Source organism: Stegodyphus dumicola, chromosome 12 (genome assembly GCF_044657685.1).
Source record: "Stegodyphus dumicola isolate Sdum_Otavi_A_Nest chromosome 12, ASM4465768v1".
Taxonomy (NCBI): Eukaryota; Metazoa; Arthropoda; class Arachnida; order Araneae; family Eresidae; genus Stegodyphus; species Stegodyphus dumicola.
Window position 1 is genome coordinate 101,844,422 of NC_140779.1, and position 20,314 is coordinate 101,864,735.

General features: G+C 32.6%; 1 protein-coding gene across 1 annotated transcript in view; it reads right to left on the bottom strand.

The window, feature by feature from the left end:
- Nucleotides 1–2,758: 2,758 nt before the first annotated feature.
- The window catches only part of Sardh (Sarcosine dehydrogenase), a 172,905-nt gene continuing 155,349 nt past the window's right edge, over nucleotides 2,759–20,314 (bottom strand). The window contains exons 18-19 of the mRNA XM_085806741.1: nucleotides 10,895–11,063; nucleotides 2,759–6,798 (exon numbers count right to left, since the gene is read on the bottom strand). Coding sequence (XP_085662867.1) covers nucleotides 6,513–6,798; nucleotides 10,895–11,063 — 455 coding nt within the window. The 3' untranslated portion in view covers nucleotides 2,759–6,512. The remainder of the gene's footprint in view (nucleotides 6,799–10,894; nucleotides 11,064–20,314) is intronic.

The following is a 20,314-nucleotide window of genomic DNA, read 5'->3' on the forward strand; positions in this document are numbered from 1 at the left end:
ATATATATCTCGCGTTGAAATTTTGTATATAGGACTGCTATAACATGCAGTTGTTCACCTCCCTTTTTGATTGCAATTGGTCTCACCAAAAGTGTATATCGACTCTGTTACTCGGCTCCATGAGCTCACTTTTTTTATTCTTATATGTTGGTAAATTGTGCAATTTTTGCTTTAAAAATGATTGAATTATGTTTTCTTATCTTCCGGTTAATATTTTTATGCCTTTAACCTGCAAGCAATAGTTGTAGAATTATCAACAATTTAAATTATTATTTAAGTGCGGCTAAGCCTAATTTTTTTACCATACCAGCCATATTTGATTACATTTGAAATGTAGCAGAATAGCGAATTAAGTCAGTTTCTGCACCTTCATTGTCTTTTTGCCGAGTGGGACCAAAAGTAAACTTTCCGTTTTTTGCAACGAAAAATCTGACTTCTTGCCCGCTGGCCGAATTACTTTTTTTTGCGTAGGAACTTTAATTTTAATGGTAAAAATTGTCTTTTATAATTTTTTTAAACTGTATTTGGTGTTTTTTATATTTTCAATTTTTAATAAAGATATTTTGAGGTTTCAGGTATTTTTGCCTTGCCGCGAATTGAGAACTGAATTAATTGAATCAGTAATATATCTATAATGAAATTCGAGGAAATAAGTTTAAATAAAATGCAGGAAAAAGTGCGTATAATTTAATATTCCATGTAAAGTAATTTAATCTTCCATGTGGCGTATACGACAGATTTTTTTATAACGAGTATAAAACTTTGCGAAGTATAGTACGTATAGGAACCGAGAAATCGCATTAAAAATTAGATTTCGTTATTTTCCCAATATATATATATTTTTTAAATTTGACATTGCCAAAATATGAATACTTTCGTCATTTGAAACAATTCTGTAATTGGAGGTGTACAACTACTATCAACGATTGCAAAAATAAAGACCAGGTAGCGACGTTTAAGCCGGGTAAGGGGTTGAGTAATTACATATACATATTACTTTTGGTTCAGCCCATTATAATAAAAAAGTGAGGTGCGCAACTAGATGTTACACCAGTCTCATACACAAAATTTCAACGTTCTAATCATTTTCGAGTTATGCGACATACATAGTACGTACATACACGAAAAAATCTCTTCTGAATCCATTTTAAATCATTTTGGCAACCAGTTTTGGGAAAAACAGCCCTTTATTTTGTCCTTAATACAGTTGTCACGCAAAAGCATCGATAGCCGTCAAAATGGATATTTTCGTTGCAATATGAAACCCGAAAATTTTAAATCCGTTTTGAATGCATTTTGTAATCTGTTTTGGAATAAAGAGTCCTTTATTCTGTCGTAGCGTAAAAAAAAAAAAAAAAAAAAAAAAAAGGCATTTTTGTTGAAATCTAAAAAACCGAAATTTTTCCTTATTACAGTACTTGCTTTACACTGTAAAAGGACCTAAAAACATACATGAAATGCCTAATTTTGCAATGAAGATGGAACCACACGAAAAAAGGGAACGCCCTATGAGACGCATTGAGAAACTGTGCTCCTTACCGCTCAAATGCCTTTATTTAATTAATTGTCCAGTGCGAGAATTTCAGTTACACATGTTACGCAGAGCGTATGCCACGTTGCGATAGTTCTCCTTAATGATTGGTTTGAATTTTCATCCTTTAAATAAGTCAAATATCACCTAGAACAACAAGACCTGAGTTTTAAAGTTCTAATTCTCGATACTGTTTCAGGATATGCTGCCAAAGCTTTCACCATAATGCATCCAAATGTAGAGGCTTAATACAACCAATGGATCAAGGAATCATTTCAAGGTCTGTTATGTGTTTACATCACTGCAAATAAAGCTCCAGACGAGGAAAATCAGGACAAATTTATAGCATTTTGGAAGCAATTCAACAAAAGACACTGCATAGAAATGATGAAACTCGCACGGGAACAAGTGAACTCATCAACAATGGCTTCATTTCTGGCAATGAGTTTTAAAGATTTTCATTGACTGAAAATGAAGCTAAAGAAATCGTGCAAATTGCGCAACTAATTGGCGACGAAGGAGTTTCAGACACGCCAGAAGGTGAAATTAAAGAATTAACAGAGACATGATGAATGAAGAAATGGACCATTCTCAAAGTATTGCCATCAGCAAAAGATGTTTGATTTATCATTACGATTTAATCAGTAATTGCTTAAGCTGCGCGATGTAAAAGCAATATTTAATAATTTAAACGCTGGTTTTTATTCAGATACATCTGCAAAAATGTTTTGCACAAAAAAATGTTTGAATTATTTTGCAACAAAAAAGGGAGATGCACAATTACAAATTATAGAAGATCCACATACAAATATATTAAATATTTAAATTACATGTTGTAGAAGTACCCATATACAAAATTTCAATGTTCTTACGCTACTAATTATTGGATTATGCGAGATACGTATGTACGTACAGATGTCAAGAACAAAATCTCTTCTGATCCATTTTAAATTCAAGTTACTATCCTTTTTCGCAAAAACATTCCTTTATTCTGTCCATACGTACAGACGTCATGCAAAAACATCGTTCAAATGGATTCGAGAGCTGTTGGGGAGAGAGTTCATATTTTCGTTGAAATATGATACCCGAAATTTTTCGCGATTACAATACTTCCTTTACTTCGTACGAGGAAGTAAAAATGCTTTCAGTGCCATATATTATGGATGCCACTCGAAAAGAAATCGTTCTCTAAAGTTACATTATTTTAAATAAAGAATCTACAAAATGTCTCACTCAAATCATTTTTATTTATCCAGTAATTATTTGTACTATTACATTTGATAAAACATTGGTACAAAAGATAAAAACACATCTCGTAATCTCACTAGTTTGCAACACAGATAAGAAACTTTTGAAATATATTCGTAAAAGTACTTATCAATAAACAACCAAAGCATAGAGACATAATTAATAAAAAATCTCGATTTATACAAAAATGAAGAACAAAGCCAAGTAATTCTTAAAAAATATTATGAACAATTTAATGCATTCCGTAACGTTTTTTAAATGAAAGATGAAGCACATTAAATTCATTTGCATTACCGAAACAAGAAAAAATGTAACTACGGAAAAAATCTAATCTCTTCTAAATAAAATAACATGCTTATTTTCTATGACGAAAAGCACACTATTTCTTCTTTAAAAATATATTATATACAGTATATAGTAAATTTAAGTACTGTACAATCTTTCGCCATATAAAAATAAATTAATGCATATTTCATTAATATCTGGCACAAATCACAAAAATAAATATTTTTTAGGATATGAGATAATGAAAATACTTCATTAAAAATTGTAAAATCTCATAATTAATATCGATAAGAATGGCAGAATCTTCAAGTAGATAACAATAACAAGAATAAAAAGGCTAAACAATTGTTCATGATAAAATTTATAGTAGTAAACATAAAAACTATCTCTTCGTAAAACGGACTCGATATAATTTATAATTCTTATGACACATACATAGAATTTCCATTATCTTATTGCAGCTTATAAATAGTATTAATATAGAGAAAAATTAAGACAATAAAATATATGAGTTCGATGCATGTGGCGCCTTTTTGTATACCTATAAACATAAAACATACTTTTTCATACGAAATTCACTTCCCGGGATTATAATTCCCGATTATTTAAAATATTCTAATTATTAATTTTCTAATTGTTAATCATTTATTGATTAAAAATGAGAAATTTTATTAAGAACTTTTAAGATAGTACAGAAATTTTAAACAATAATGCAATTCGATTACAGCATACGAAATAAGGCTTATATCATATTCCCAGTTTTTTAAAATAAAAATGAGGAAAGAAGACAAAGAAATAAAAATAAAAGAACATTTATTTTTAGATAGTAAAACTGCATTTTTGTTATATACTGTCAGCAGATAAAAATTTGCAAATATTATAATAGATATTGTTTACTTTCTCACCTTTCGTAATTAATTTACATCTATTCGTTGCCCTGTATTGGCAACATGCTTTGGAATTTTCATTCATAGAATTTGGTCGCTAGAATTTTTAGTTGACCTATAACTGTTTTAATACTTATTTTTAATACTTAATGCTTATTATTTATCCGATTATTATTAGATGTTTATGAATGGATATTTAATTATTATATGTTTACAATTTGATTTGTATAAACTGAAAGTAGTTGAATTTATTAAAGTTATTTTTAAACGAAGCTTCTCATTCATCTTCGGCGCCATCTGATTAATGGCCACTAAACAGATATATAGGTTTAGAAAAACTAAAGTTAAATAGACATAATTTTCATAATATTTACTATTTACGTAATATATAAATAAATTTACATAAATTATTGTAAAGCACATAAAGGAATAACTATTGTATAACTAACTACAGTAGATTGCAAACATATTTTGAATAGCATTATGTTATTTTTATAATAAATCCTAAAATTTAATACACATTTTAAATTTACACTGTAATTTTATATTACAGATGGTGAATCTTAAATACGACTATTAAATAAAATTTTCAGTCATGTAGGTTATAATTTCAAATGTAAAATTCAAATGCAAATTTTTATCTAGCACATTTCGTATACGAATTTGAACAGAACAAACAGAAAATCCAAATTAAATTTTTTGTTGATCGTAAAACTGCAGTACATAATATAAATCACAAATACTACATATCAAATTTTGTCGAAAGCCCATAATGTATGCTGTTTATAAGCATATAACTTAACTGATATATGCAGTAAATCTGCATTTTGTATGATAATTCGAATACAAGCGCGCTTTCCTTTTTTTTTTTTTTTTTTCCTTCCCAGTTTGACATTTCTATACCTTGCAAGTTCAAGTTTTTTAATTTCTATTGAAGAATAAATGCATATTTCAAATCTTGCATGTTGTACTGTTAACGAGTGTGTATGATTGAACAGATTTCAAACGCATTCCGGCAAAAGCAAAATTTTACATTCAAATCTACGTCTCAAATGAAACCTAGATCGAGTGAAAAATTTGCATTTTCCCTCCCTTTTTTACGCTTGGAAAATAATATTTCAACACATTTCACAAAAAAGATTTTTTTTTTCTTGGTAGTTAAAAAGCCCATAGTTTTGTTTGCACAAAATTAGCAAACGTACTAACTGTTCGAGATAGCAATAACTGTTGTTCTACACAATGTGAATAATAACTTTGTTAATACTGTTTGTAGTCATAACTTTCATCTTACGTACAAGTATCAGACCAACTCCGATTATCCGGAACTCTATAATTATGCGGAAAAGTTTTTCTGCCTAGGCTAACCGAAATTTGCCTTGCTATTAATTTTTTCGGGTTTCCTTTATCTATATTTTTCTTTAAAATCACAAATTTATTAAACTGTAAGTACAAAAAATTAATTATATGCATTATAGGGTTGATGCTATTACTTCATATCTATAAAAGTATTTTAGTTTGGCTGAAAGACATTATGCAGTTGTTTTACGCAAAATAAAAAATATTTTTCGTTTATTTTTTTATAATTAAAAAAAAAGTTTTAGTTTTAAAGACCTGTGTAAATAAAAATTAATTTAACTATTTTACTTTAATTGAAATAAAATATGTACTTAGTTATGGGAAAAAGAAATCCTCGCCACATTTTGTCAAAAAATAGACGTTATGTTTACCGTTATTCCATATGCATAATCTTTGCTAAAACAAAATTGATAACGGAAATCTCCCATAACCCCCTCTTACATACCAATACATAGATATCCCTCTTATAACACAGTTTCCTATAAAACGATTTCCCTCTTACACGATTAAGAAAACTGCGAAAACTAGTATAGCACGGCAACAGGGTTTCACAACTAGCACTTTAATGAATATTCTTTCTAAGTAAAAAAAAAAAAAAAAAAAGAACATTGAATGTGGATTATTTGGATTACTGATTAGTTTTGTCTTTTTCAGGAGTCATTAGTACGAAGGTATATTTCAGACCCAAATTATTGTTTGAAAGTAAGAAAAAATTTTTGGAAGAAAATTAATTTCTTTGGAGATAAAATACAAATTTTGAATCGTTTGTTAAAAGAAGAAAATGCGCCTCATGTTGCAAAAATGTTTAAATTTAAATGAGCAACAGTAAGAATCATTAAAAAAAAAAATATTTAGTATTTAAAGTTTTCGGAACGGTTTCACGCAACGCGGTATATTCTAGAAACCTATCTACCATGTTATAGGATGGACACCTGTATATGTGTTTGGTATACGGGGGGGGGGAGCATTATTTGATAGAACAGATTGTGGTCCCAGTTAAATAAAAAATTTGAAATTCTATCATACATTAATATACAGGCCTTAATTAAGCAATTACATTAATATACAGAACTTAATTTGAAGTTAAACAATTTTACTTAGTTAGAAGTAACTGATACGAATACTAACTGTATCTTCATTTACAAAGACAGCAAAAAATCTTCATAAACACAATAATAAAATGCTATAAAATAGTAAATCTTGATTCACTGTCCCTGATTGGACAATGGCTTGCTGTAGTCGCCTTTGACCCTTAAGTTGGGATCGAATGGAGACTTGGCGTGGTATTGTGCTGGGTACTTCACACCCATACTTTCTAAGTGATAGGTACCAGACTTGAGGTAATCCAAGCTTACCATTCCGGTGTCAGGATTTGTAACGTAGCCATAGCCAATGCTCTTCCCTATGGCAAAACCGTAATCGGCCCGACGGAGGAAACCCACCACACGGTCATACCGCCAGATTGCTTCCAGGCCCCAGAGAGGAATGTGTCTGGTTGGAAAAAGCATTGACGCATCTAATTACATAGCATTTGTATAGATAATTAGACAGCATTTACACAACATTCACATTAACGATTACACACTCGAATAAAATAATGATAATAATAATAACATTAATTCCAAAGAGCTACACTGAAAAGGTGAAAAGAACATTAAAAACGAAACCTGAACGATTAGGTCAAGTCTTACTTTTATTTTGAATTCCAGTAGGTTCCTAGTGTCTTTGAAACTTTTACTACTGATGGTAAAGCAATTTGCTGAACCATTGGAACAAATGGTGTCATTGATCTGTGTGATTATGTTGTAGGAATTTGATGGAAAGAGAAGAAACATCTTTTCCGTGTAGGTCTGCACAATATTCTTGGAAACTGTTAGCAACTTCTTGTTGATTTTTAGCGATTGCGGATTGAATTGGCGTAGAATACAGACCACAAGAATTTAGAAGTTCAAAAAGATTTTATCTAGAAATATTCCTGAACACAAATACAGACAGCATTTTATGGCAGAACATTAAATCAGTTTGCACGTCAACAGGTAAAAACGATTTTATGCACAGCAAATAGATTAGTACAATGATCTCAAAACTGAAATTACATGTGGGCCGAATGCATGATTTAGGAACAGTTGACGAACCACAATTTTTTTAAAAAACAAAATGAAATTTTTTTAAATAAAATATTTTAATAGAATAAACAATATTTTAAATAAATTTTTAATTTCGCTTATTAAATTTTATTAGAGCATACCTAATCAATAATAATATCGCAAAGGGAAAAAATTTATTTCCTACCTGAAATTTAAAGTTTGGTACCTGCAAGATATTTTTGGTAGTTAACACAATATAGTGACAGCTAATATTATATTTTCAGATTGACATTTATTTAAAATAATTCTAACATGTTTAATTAATCATTAAATAAATTAATTTAAACTAAAAATAAACACATTATGAAAACGTTCCAAGTTTCGAGAAAAATGTTTCCTATTGCTGCAATAATTTTTTTTTTTATTTATTCTCAAGTTTTGTCCAAATAAATAATCGCAGGAGGGAATCCGATAAGCCTTTTATTTAGCCCTTTGTTTATAATTATCGTTATAAATTTTGTATATATGCAAATAATTTTAGTGAAATTATATGTAAATTGTAGTATCTCTTGTGTAATGTAACATGAAAAGCCGGAGCGCAAAGTATCGCCGGAGAAACAAGGTTACAGGCTAAATCCATTTGACACTGAGGCAAATGGCTATCACACTAATTTGCAGCCAAGCTGGCGATAGTTTTTGGCGACTAATTTTTGTACCAAATTAAGCGGCAAATCGCCAAATGTCGCCAAACTTGGCTACCATATGGAGAAATATGGTTTCTTTGTAACAGTAAGTGTTTATGCCAGCAAATTCGAGATACCGAAGGTATCGGTTACGTTAGGTTAGGTTATTCAATTGCGACAAAGCCTCGAGGGCTATCTGCCTAAGGCGAGGGATGCCTTCGTGGAGGACTTTCTAAGGGAAACTGGCTCGTATATACGTTACACATGGGGAAAACTTCGAAAACACCCATGCAGCCAGCCCGTTCGCGGGATTCGAACCTCGGACCAAACTACCAGTCCGAAGGTATCGGAAATCAGTTTATGTATTTGGTAGTTTTATGTATTGTATTGCCTTGTGTTCGACGTTCTTACTAGTCTGAAGTGACAACTACTGATTGTGCTGTCATATTGAAAAGAGCTGTACGAGTACTTCCAGTTTTGGAATGGAAGGAAGGAATGTTCTTCTAGCAATGGTGAAAAGGGTACACGGGGTAAAATAAGTTGAGAAACACTTATCTTTTATTTATTAAACTTTTCTTCTTGCATAAACACAGAAGTTTGTATGCAAATAATCATAAACCTCTTTATTTTTTATTTTCTTTATTTCTTATTACAGCTTGACACTGGACGGCGTTTCGATTCCGATGAAGTGTGTAGAAATTTTTAGCCTTGGAGAGGAAATTACTAGAACTTATCTTCATCACGGATTGCAGATGCTCATCGTTAATGTGATTTTTTTTATTAATTTTTACTTTTTTTAAAAAAATTTTTACTTTGAAAAAAAAAAATAAAAAGTGTTCGCATATAAAAGTATCCACAAATAAAGCCATTATTCTTAGTGCAAAAATCCGTAACTGAGATTATTTATTTTTTGACAGGTACAAATAAAAGTTAATAAAAATCTGTATCTTTAAACCTTTGAGTAAGATTTCTATATCACATTGTAATTTACTTAGCTCCGTTTATAAATTGGTGGTGCTTTACAAATATTCAGTTTTAAGGACAATGAAAATAACATAAACTAAAACATCAAACAGCTAAATTCTTGAAACTTTGCCACAAATACATAATTGAAAGGTATCCCCGCCTCGCGGGTCGCATAAAATTACTCCGGGGATTGCCAGTTTGAGATCACTGGATTAAGCAATACGCAGCATACAACTTATTAAAAAAATCATATAATCAGCATCAAGAATCATCGCAAAGATATAATGTATTAAAAGTATCGTTTTAATTAATTACGCCCTCGTTTTCCGTTTAAATAAAATATGTAACCAAAGCGATTAAATCTATTAATTTCTAAAACGTAACGGTAAATGGCAACAGTCAGAAAAGTTTTGAAAGAAAACGGTTTAAAAAGACTTTTCCTCTTATCCAAGAGTAAATTGCCTCATGTTACATTTTATTACTTTTGACATGTAATTCTTCTATGTAGTGTTTTTATTTTACTTAAATTTGCTTTGTTAAATGTAAAATTTACATGGCCCCCTGGTTATAGTAGTAAATATATTAAATTCGAGGAATAAATATCATCTTTTGAAGATTAATTCACGAATTCTTATATTGAAGAGGAACATTATTCGAAGTTTTACAATAACGAATTCTGATATACATTTACAGTATTTCTTCGCGTATCCCCCTTTTTTTACTAGTTATATCGTCTGAAAATCAAGAGAGAAAAATTATGTCAATAATTTAATTTTCAAAGAGCGCGGTTATAGTAACAACATAACAAATTAAAAGTAGTTATTGGATAAGCTACTGGTAACTATCACAATATTATTTCTTTAGAAGAAACCTACATTCCAGTAAGAATACACAGTAATATTAATATTAAAACATCTAATAAGATATCTTCATTTCTACTTTCCTGTAATATGAATCTCGCCCGTCTTAATTCTTATCTCTGCTACACCTTAAGCCTCAAATCATTCATAAATAATTAGAGAAGGTGAATTTTCAGAAATTTGAACCCAGCGTACACTGAATGTCAGTTCGTATTTGCTTCGCTGTGATGGGTCGGTTCTCGTACTAGGCTGGCATAAAGTACAACAGTTAGAAGGGAAAGGTTCGGCGTGACCTCTGCAAGTGGTTTGCGAGGGTCTGTCTTTGTTATTAAGACGAAAACTATCCTTACGTGGACGAATCCATTTTTAAAACTTAGGTCCGCTGGCTTTCTAAGCGCACCGAGAAAGAGGAAAATTACGCGAATATTTTTAAAATTTACAGAGCCTGGCATTAAAAAGCTAGGGGGGGGGAAACATGAGGGCGAAAAATACGTGAGGAAATACTATAAGTAAACAGTAATTAATACTACATCATGTGAATCGATACGACAAGGAGGGGGAAGGAGCTTTGCATGGATGCCTGTAATTTTTTTAAGGAATTTTTTCTTATGTATTTTTTAAATGACTATAAAATTATCACTAAAAAATGATATCATGTTTTCATATTTAACAGATAATAAGATATCTTCATTAACGTGTTAAAATAGGCATTATTAGGACGTAATTTAATAAGAAACAAAAGGGGACATTCCCGTAATCATCATTTTATGTTTTCCAAGCACTATTTTTCATAAAATTAAAATTTAAAAAAGTGTCCACGAATTTGAATTTTTCTAGTTACCAGATCACCAGAAGGTGCAACGCAATATACTTTTTGATTAAATATGATTAGGGAAAAAAAAACATGACACCGAAAAATAATATAAAATCATTAGTATTATTCTTTCGATTTATATATCTCCCCTTTTCATCTTATAATATAAATACTAACTCGTCAATGGTGAAGCAGGCAAGCCTCTTCTTGAGGCCTTCTTTTTTCTGTTTTTCCAATGCAGCTCTACCCAGGAAAGGCGTCTCGGTCTTCAGCTTGCATGTAAATCCCAAACCAGCCTCCAGTGGTGTATCATCCAATCTGAGATCAGCATGCCAGTGCCTGTAGCCTAAAATAATCATAATAATAATTGCACATTACATATCATTCAAGAAAAAGAAGTGTAGGATGTCCCTACAAAAGCGCCGCATTTAATATGCCCCCCCCCAAAAAAAAACTTTATTTTCAGAAATTGGAAAATAGTTTTGCATACTTGCAACAGCCAAATGTTCCGATTTAAGAATTGAGTTTATTTGACCTGGCAAGACATTCGTGGCTTCATTGCAGCTTACTCGACTTGCAGCAATATGCAAAGGAACAGCGAGTTCTGATTTGGAAAACCCATTACCAGAATGGCGAGTGTTATGCACAGACTGTTGAGAAGTTTCGTGCAAGCTTTTGGCGTAAAAATGTGCCTAATAGAACAACAAATCGCAGATTGATAAAGACATTTGAAGACATTTCGACAGCAGACATTAAATTCCCATACTCTTTATTCCAGCCGATTAGCTGAAAAACATCGTTATTGTACATGACAGTCAGAATTTGATTAAACCATGAAGCTAAATAAGCCCATCCAGAGGGTATCAAGGAAATATAAAGGTGCTCAGGGACTTCGGTCAGCGAGCACAACAAAAAATTCCATCGCCAATTTCATTATGGAATGTAAATGGATTTCATCATCACGCAGCAAACTGGCAAATCAAGAGCGATAGAGAAGAAAGGGATAAACATCCGCGTAAATTTATGTAAAGGAACCAAAATCCATTAATTGCTTAGAGATCTTCTAATCTTAATCCGGTTGTGACAGCACTGTTAATAGAAGTCCCAAAGAATCCTACCTTTAAAGTTTGGTTAGGTTATACGAATGTGGCACAGCCTCGGGGGATGCCTTCGTGGAGGATTCTCTAAGGAAAACTGACTCGTTTTCTTGTTGCATATGGGAAAAACCAACCATGCATGAAGCTCATTCGCCTGAGACTCGATCCTAAACCAGATCGAGCCAGTGGTCTTCACCGCTCGGCCACTGGTGCGACCTTAAAGATGAAAATAAATTAACTAAAGGAGGAAACTGAACATGTCATTAGTCACCTCGACAGGCGAGAAAGTGATTACAGATTTCATCGAAATAGTGTAGTGCGGTAAAACAAGTCATGGAGGACATATGCCAGACATAATTTTTTTATTCTTAGATCAGAGCTTTACTTGTGTTAAATATGTAAAAATATATTCCATTTTTAAAAAATAAAGTATTTTATTAGGTACACTCAATCCTGCGCTTTTATTAGGACACTATTCATATACTCAGCATTTCATGAACTCATATGGCAATAAAATGTACGTAAAATCGAAATTATCAATGGCATTAAAAATAAAACAAATTTTATTGAAAAGCTATTTGAATTATGTTTTTTCCTCTCAAGTTACCCCGAAGATTCAAGAAAAGATCCTCATGGTTGAACAAAAGAATTTTGAATTAATGAAAGCAGAAATGCTGATTTATCTGATCCATAGCCTAGCATTGGAAGAGTTGCAAATAATCAACTTATCTATGAATATAAAATATAACTAATTCATAGTTCATACTGAAGACTCTAATATCTATACATTTCGTGTAATGAAACGTAAAAGGATTGGATTGGATTATTTAATTAAGGCAAAGCACACGAGGGCTATCTGCCTAAAGGGAGGGATGCCTTCGTGGAGGACTTTCTAAGGGGAACTGGCTCGTATACACGTTACACATGGGGAAAACCACGAAAACGCCCATGCAGCCAGCCCGTTCGCGGGATTCGAACCTCAGACCGAACTACCAGTGTTCAGCGTCTGTACCGCTCGGCCGCTGGTGGGCTGAAACGTAAAAGGAAATAAAATGCATAAAATGGCCTATCTTTCAATAGAACACAATAAGCGGTAGTGGTAAACATATTCCCCCACCTCCCTAAAAAACCTTAAAAATTAAATTAATTTTATCTAATAAAGAAAACGGATTTCTCTTCTTAAATCAATCAATCTCAATCCCAAACATTTTAATATACCATAATTAGAAAAAAATAGCCTATAAAGGGTTTGTTATATTACGTTGCCATTTTGAATATCATTTTTTATTTCCTTGTACGAAATGAAGAAAGCATTAAAATAGCGAACGATTTCGGGTATCATATTTTAAAGGAAATACCCATTTTGATTATTTTTTGCGTGATGCCTATACGTACGGAACACAATAAAACGTTCTTTTTTCCAAAACGGATTGTAAATTGGATTTTTTTCATGACGTCTGTACGTATATACGTACGTATGCATCTCGCATTATTGTAATCCGAAAGCACCAAAACCACAAATATCCATCCACCTTTCATGGCTTTAAAGTCCTTACCCGGCCTTTATTTTCGCAATCGTTGGTCACAGTTATACACTTCCAATTAAAAATGTGTTTTGTATGACGAACATATTCATGTTTTGGTAATGTTAAAAAAAAAAAAAAAAAAAAAAAAAAAAAAAAAAAAAAAACGGAAAGGTTTTAAATTTAAAATTACGTCCAAAGGGGCGATTTTTTAACGTTTTGTGTATTACCTTTATTTATTAAATATCATGTCCTTTTCACTTGAAATCCTTGAGTTTGTTAATCAAAAATTCGTTAAAGTTTTACAAAATATGAAATCGATCATAAAACAAATTCCAAATTTCAAATTTGGTCTTCCACATGCCCATATTCGAAGGAGGATTACGTCACTCAAAATTCGACGGCTCTATGTACCGTTGTTTTATCAGAATGCGAGAAATATACATACATTTATGCAGATTTTGCATTATTTGATTTCTTCAAATATAATGCAGGACTCTAACATTTGGTGGCAACAGTTTGAAAAGTGAAACGGACATTTATAGTGATTCAACGCAAAACGAAAACAATAGTCCTTCAGGGACAAATTCAGGGACAAAGCCCCTTTGGACTAAAAAAGACAAATAACGAAATTTAACTTTTAATGTAGCCTCCCGATTTTTATACTTATATCTTTGAAATATTATACTCATTATGGAAAATAAATAAATTAAATTAAATTGTAGGAATTTTGACTTGGTACGACAAAAACTGAGCGGGGAATTTTCAAAATTTGCAATTTTTAAAGTCATTTTCAACTTGCCTTGAGGAATTGGTTAATCAAGTTTGAATGATTCGAGGAAATAAGTTAAAATAATGTGCAGCAAAAAATGTGTATAATTTAATAGGCTGTACAAGGAAGTCATGTAGTGGCCATATCAGATTTTGTTTCACATCGTTTAATGTTATTCGGTTAATGCTATCAAAAGAGGCGGAGACAAACGCGACCAAATTACGTGACCCCTCTTGTAGTCCTCATCATGACAACCGTAATTTCAATATATCATGTTCTACCTTATGTTCAATTAATCTCAAGATATTCCACCTAGTTAGATAAGGTAGTACCATTCTGCTCCTTAAAATCCCGGTTTCATTCAAAAAATTTAACAACGGTTCCCAGTTAAATACTCCGCTTCAATAATCTCGATGCAAATCTGATCTTAACAGTAGGGGGCACACCGCAAAATTTTCCGGTTAAAAAAGTACTGGGAGATTCTCTAGAGCGTACCTCTTCAGATAGTGCCGACAAAAAAAGACGAGCGACCACCCAAGCGGTCCCAGTATAATCGGATGACACGAGGAGAGAACGTGAAAAAATGCCCATTTAGTACAATCGAAGAGGAGATAGACTACTTTGATCGCAGCGCCAACGGCAGCTTCCTTCGGTGTCTTTTATTGCTAGTTGTTGAGAAGTGGAAGGTAAGTCTTCAGAATCTCAAGGCCACCTGGCGTGGGAAAATAGTCACTGAGAGAATAGGTTCTAGTTTGCGGCCAAGATGCGCCTATGCTATTAACGGCATTCAGTCGCTGATTGGAAAGCAATGGCTATATACCTTTGTAGCTAATGTATTTATAGTCGTTACAATACATTTCAGTTCTTCAGGCGTGGGAAGATTTGCAAATAGCTCTGCAAAACAAAAGTGTACAGGTGAAGTAGATCACTTAAGAGATGCTATTTATGGCTTTACTGTCATTCTACAGTTCTCGTATAGTCAAAGAATTAAGATAAAATGCCTTTTGTAACATAAATGTAGTGAGAGAAGACTATAATGATATTGTTAACACCACGCATCTGCAGAACCGTAGAAAAAACGCATTTAAAAATTGAAAATGCATTTAAAGATGCATGAAAAAAGCATTTACTAAAGATGTCATACATGTTTAATTTAAAAAAAAAAAAAAAGAAGAAGAAGAAGAAAATCTGAAAGGATTAAGATTTTAACGTAGTATGCGATTTGTTAAGGATTTGTTAAGGTTTTTTAGCCATTCGCAGAGCAGGTTACAAATCTGCTTTCGGACTCATTCCTGCTAACACATTTTTTTTTTGGCGTTTTTAGCGTTATTATTAAACATTCCTTTCTTCGCACCAAAGCAATATTTTGTAAGCAAAATTACAAGCTATTTAAAAATAGCAAATCTTTAGAAATCCCGATAGAGTCTCAGGGTCTGTTATAATTTTTTTCTTATATTTGCTAGAGAATCTCATAGTTTAATAATTCTGATTAAATATCTCGTGGTATTTTCATTTAAATCAATCATATAAAAAAACAGAAAAAATTTCGTAAGAACTGCATTTATTGCTTTTAAATAATTTAGTTTGTTACTCAGTAACAGAAAGATAAAATCTGAAAGCTAAATATCTTAGGCTTTACTGAAGTAGCTAGAGCGTGCGAAAGAGAAAGATGTTTATATCCGGGAATGGCAACATATTGCTTTCAAATAGTCGAATTCGTTGATTAAAATTCAAATACATAAATATCTTATATTTTGTCGAATGGCAAATGTCTGACGCACCAGAGGTAAAAATGTTTTATTTCGAACAGTTTTGCCATTTCTCGCTTTCAAATCACTAAGTTTGTTAAACAAAAATTCGTTAAATTTGTAAAAATATGAAATAAATAAGAAATAAATTCGGGTTTCGAGGTGCACAAATTTGGGTGAAGGACTACATGTATTAAAACAATTCGATGGTTCTAGATGTCGTCGTTTTTTGACAATGCGAGAAACATACATACATATATTTAATTTTAATTTTTTTTAAATCTAATGTAGACATCACATGACTTCCTTTGTACTGCCTATTAAATTATGCAAATTTTTGCGTTTAAACTTATTTCCTCGAATTATTCTAACATAATTAACCAATTCTTCAAGACAAATTGAAAATAACGTCAAAAATTCCAAATTTTGAAATTAAATATCCCAGTCATTTTTGGTCGCACGGGGTCAAACTGCTTATAATTTTATTTTTTTAGAATAAATATAAAGCTTTCCCAAATATAAGTATAGAAACAGGGAAAACCACATTAAAGTTGGAATTCGTTATTTGTCTAAAATTAATTATTTGAGATTTCAAATTGCCAAAACATGAATTTATTTAAAACAATTTTGTAATTGTAAGTAGGTATATGACTACGGCCAACGATAGCTAAAATAAAGGACCGGCAGGGACGTTTAGGCTGGGTAAGGGAAAGGTAAGTATATTAATGTACTTTTGGTACTGCTGATTGCAATAAAAAAAGAGAAAGTGCAGAACTAAATATTACAGCAGACCCATATACAAAATTCAAACATTTTACGGCTAGTCGTTTTTTGAGTTATGCCAGGTACATACATATATACGTACAGATCTCACGTACATACAGACGTTACGGTGGGGAGTCAAAATAGATATTTCGATTGAAATATGATAGCTGAAATGTTTTGAGACTACAATACTTCATTAAAAAAAAAAAAAAAAAAAAAAAAAAAAAAAAAAAAAAAAGAATGGATATGCTATAAAAATTTTTAAAAATATATTTTGATCTTCCTTTTTCTATTACTCACAAATTTATAACGCCTAATTTCATTTTTGCTACACACGCTATCCACAGGTCTTTATTCTTGCAGTCGTTGGGCTAAACTCGAAGTTTAACCATGTCGGAAAAACTTCCTTACCAAATGGCCTTGATCAAGCGCTGCTAGTTCAGCGTCTTAGCCTTAACACTTCTTTCAAGAAAAGCCGCTGTAACTCTGGTGCACGGAAAAAAAAAGAAAACGGGAAAAGGGCACCAGAAAATAAGGAACGGAAAGCAGGGCATTGGAAAATGAGGAACGGAGAAAAAGAAACTTTAAAATCTCGCCAAATAATATCGCCAATCGGAGTTGAAAAAAAAAAAAAAAAAAAAAAAAAAAAAAACCTAAATTATCATTAAATGAGAGACCCTTAGTTAAATGAGACACTATTAGCTAATTGAGAAATTTTGCTGTTTTTCTACCATCTGCGTTTGGCGACATTACTTCGTGATATTCAAAGATTCCCTTTTTTTCTGGTTCCTTTTATTCCGTAAATTATCTCTCCCCCCCCGGAATACCGTATTGGTTCATAGCCAATTTATAACATCATTTGAATAAAATGTAAAAAATCTGAAATGGCCAGTATATGATTTCTCGCCAATTCCATCTCTTGACACGAAATTGACAGAATATTTGCTATTCTGCTTTAAGTAAACTATCGCTTCCGGTTGATCGTTTGTTAATAAAACCTAATTTGTTCATCCTATGGACACTGATAATTGAACGTGCTCGTGTACACATCCGTTCATGCTTGAAAAATATCGTATCGATCGTAGTATATCCTCTGGTCATACAATGCTTCGGATTCACAAATCAATAATAACAATCAGAAAATTTTTAAAAACAGCATATCTTTAGAATTCTCGATAAAGTGTTAAGTGTTGCATACATTTCTTTTTACAATCGACATACATATTTTTTATATTATTTCTTTAAAAATATTCTTGCAAATATTTTTAAAGAAGTTTAAAACAATGAAAATAAAAATTAAAAACAAAGAGACTAATCTGCGTTATGTGCTGCAAAATTGAAAATTTTAAAATAAAAAAATAAAATAAAATAAATAATAATAATAAAAATAATAATAAAAACAGTAACGAAAAGGAATAAAATTCCGTACTAAAACTTGAAGATCCAACCTAATTTCTCCGAGTTATATTATTGTTGCGTGCGTACGGTTTCGTTACGAAATGAATGCACAAGCCCGATGAAAAATGAACAAAAATTTATTATTATAACAACAAATATGATTAAATGTCCTCAAATAATCGTGCAGTATCACAACATATCACAGTAGTTATCTTTTAACTACTCAAACGTTCAAAAGAACTTAATTCAAAACAGCTAATGAAAGCTAATCCGCGAATTCGCTACAATCAACAAGAGCAGTTTTCTAAACAACAACAAACTAAGTAACTCCTACAAACTGAGATGTTTTCCTCCTTTTATAAGATTTTAAAATCACGCTCTAGAATTTTCCAGTACTTTCTCGAAATCAAAAAGAGATATTTATTTATTTAATGCACGCGCTCTTGTATTTTCAATTTTCCGACTTAGCTTTCTTTTAATATTTGTCACGCGCTGCACTGCGCGAGAAATAAAACCATTTAATTTATAATTGAACTAACATTAGCTTTTTAAATACCAAATTCGTAACACTGCCCCCTTCCCAAGGACTGCACGTCCCGGGCAGTACAATCCCTGGACAGGAAGCTAAACTTACAACTATGGCATAAATGCATTAATAAGCATTACATTACAATAATAAACATGAACAATAAATGCAATAACTAACTTAAACAAATCAAATGCTATCAAATACTAAATACAAAACAAATACTAAATACAAATCAAATACTAAATACACATTTATAAACAAAAAGGACCATGGTCTGATACTATTTACAATTATTTACATTACGTACTATGGCCATAGTAATGAGCTAACCTGTCGTAATGAACGACTTTAGGTTTAGAGTTCGAAGACTTACGAATCCGAACCACGACGTCATTCAGCCTTTTTAGGACTGTATACGGGCCATCCCAAGGTGACTGTAATTTCGGACAAAGTCCTTTCCGTCGAGTCGGATTCCACAACCACACCTTGTCTCCTTCGTGGAACTGATGTTCAGTAGCTCTTGTGTCGTAGCGGGTCTTCATCTTCTCCGTCGCCAAGTTGACTCGCTCTCGTGCAAAGTTGTGCATCACTTCAAACCGGGCCTGGAGATCTTGAATATATTCCTCAGACGATGAAGGAGCATCCGGAGGGCGGCCAAACAATAGATCACAAGGCAGACGAAGGTCACGACCGAAGAGCATCTGTGATGGAGAATAGCCGGTAGTCTCGTGGACAGCACTGCGGTAAGCCAGTAAAAAGAGTGGTAATTTCTTGTCCCAGTCCTGTTGGTTTCTGGAAACCACTAATGAGAGGTTATTAAGGATGGTTCGATTGAACCTCTCTACCATGCCGTCCGACTGGGGATGCAATGGCGTCGTTTGAGTTTTGTCAATGCCGAGTAGTTTGCATAGTTCTTTGATTACTGCCGAGGCAAAATTCCTTCCCTGATCGGAATGTAACTGAAGAGGCACTCCGAACCTGGAAATCCAGTGCTGTATCATTACCTAAGCTACTGTGACTGCCTCTTGATCAGGAATAGGATAAGCTTCAGGCCACTTGGTGAAGTAATCCATGACAACGAGTATGTATTTGTTGCCATCAGCAGTTCGTGGCAGAGGTCCCAGTATGTCAAAGGCGATACGTTCAAAAGGCGCACCTACGTTGTAACGTTGCAGTCTGCCTCGGCTGCGTTTCCTCGGTCCTTTCCGACCTGCACAGGCATCGCAAGATCGGCACCACTTTTGAACGTCATTCTTTGCATTATTCCAGTAAAAGCGCTCACGAACTCTCTGTAAGGTCTTCATAATTCCAAAGTGACCTCCTGTAGGGCTATTATAGTTATTTGGATATTCTATGATGCCGTAGCGGAAATTCCTGTTTTCGGCTATGGATCCAGGAAGTAAAATTTCTGTTCTTGCCGGTATTGTGATTGTTTCAGCCACCAGAGCTCTCTGCCTGTCTGTTAGATATTATTTCGCAATGCGCAGATTGTATGCGTAGTTCGCATTTTGTTCTTGCATTCTTAAAAACCGCTAATTGTAACTCTGTCGTTTTACTTTGTGCTGTGTTGTGTTAGAAAGTTCAAACCGCGAATAAAGGTTGAATTTACAGTCCACTCGCAGTGATGTATTCTTAGGTTTATTAATTTAAAGTTAAGATACCGCTTCGCTACATTATTTGGTCGTCATACGCCGGAGCTTCGAGAAAAACCCGCGCTTGTGAATAAGAATTCTACGTGTCCGTAATGGAGTTGATAATGAAATTT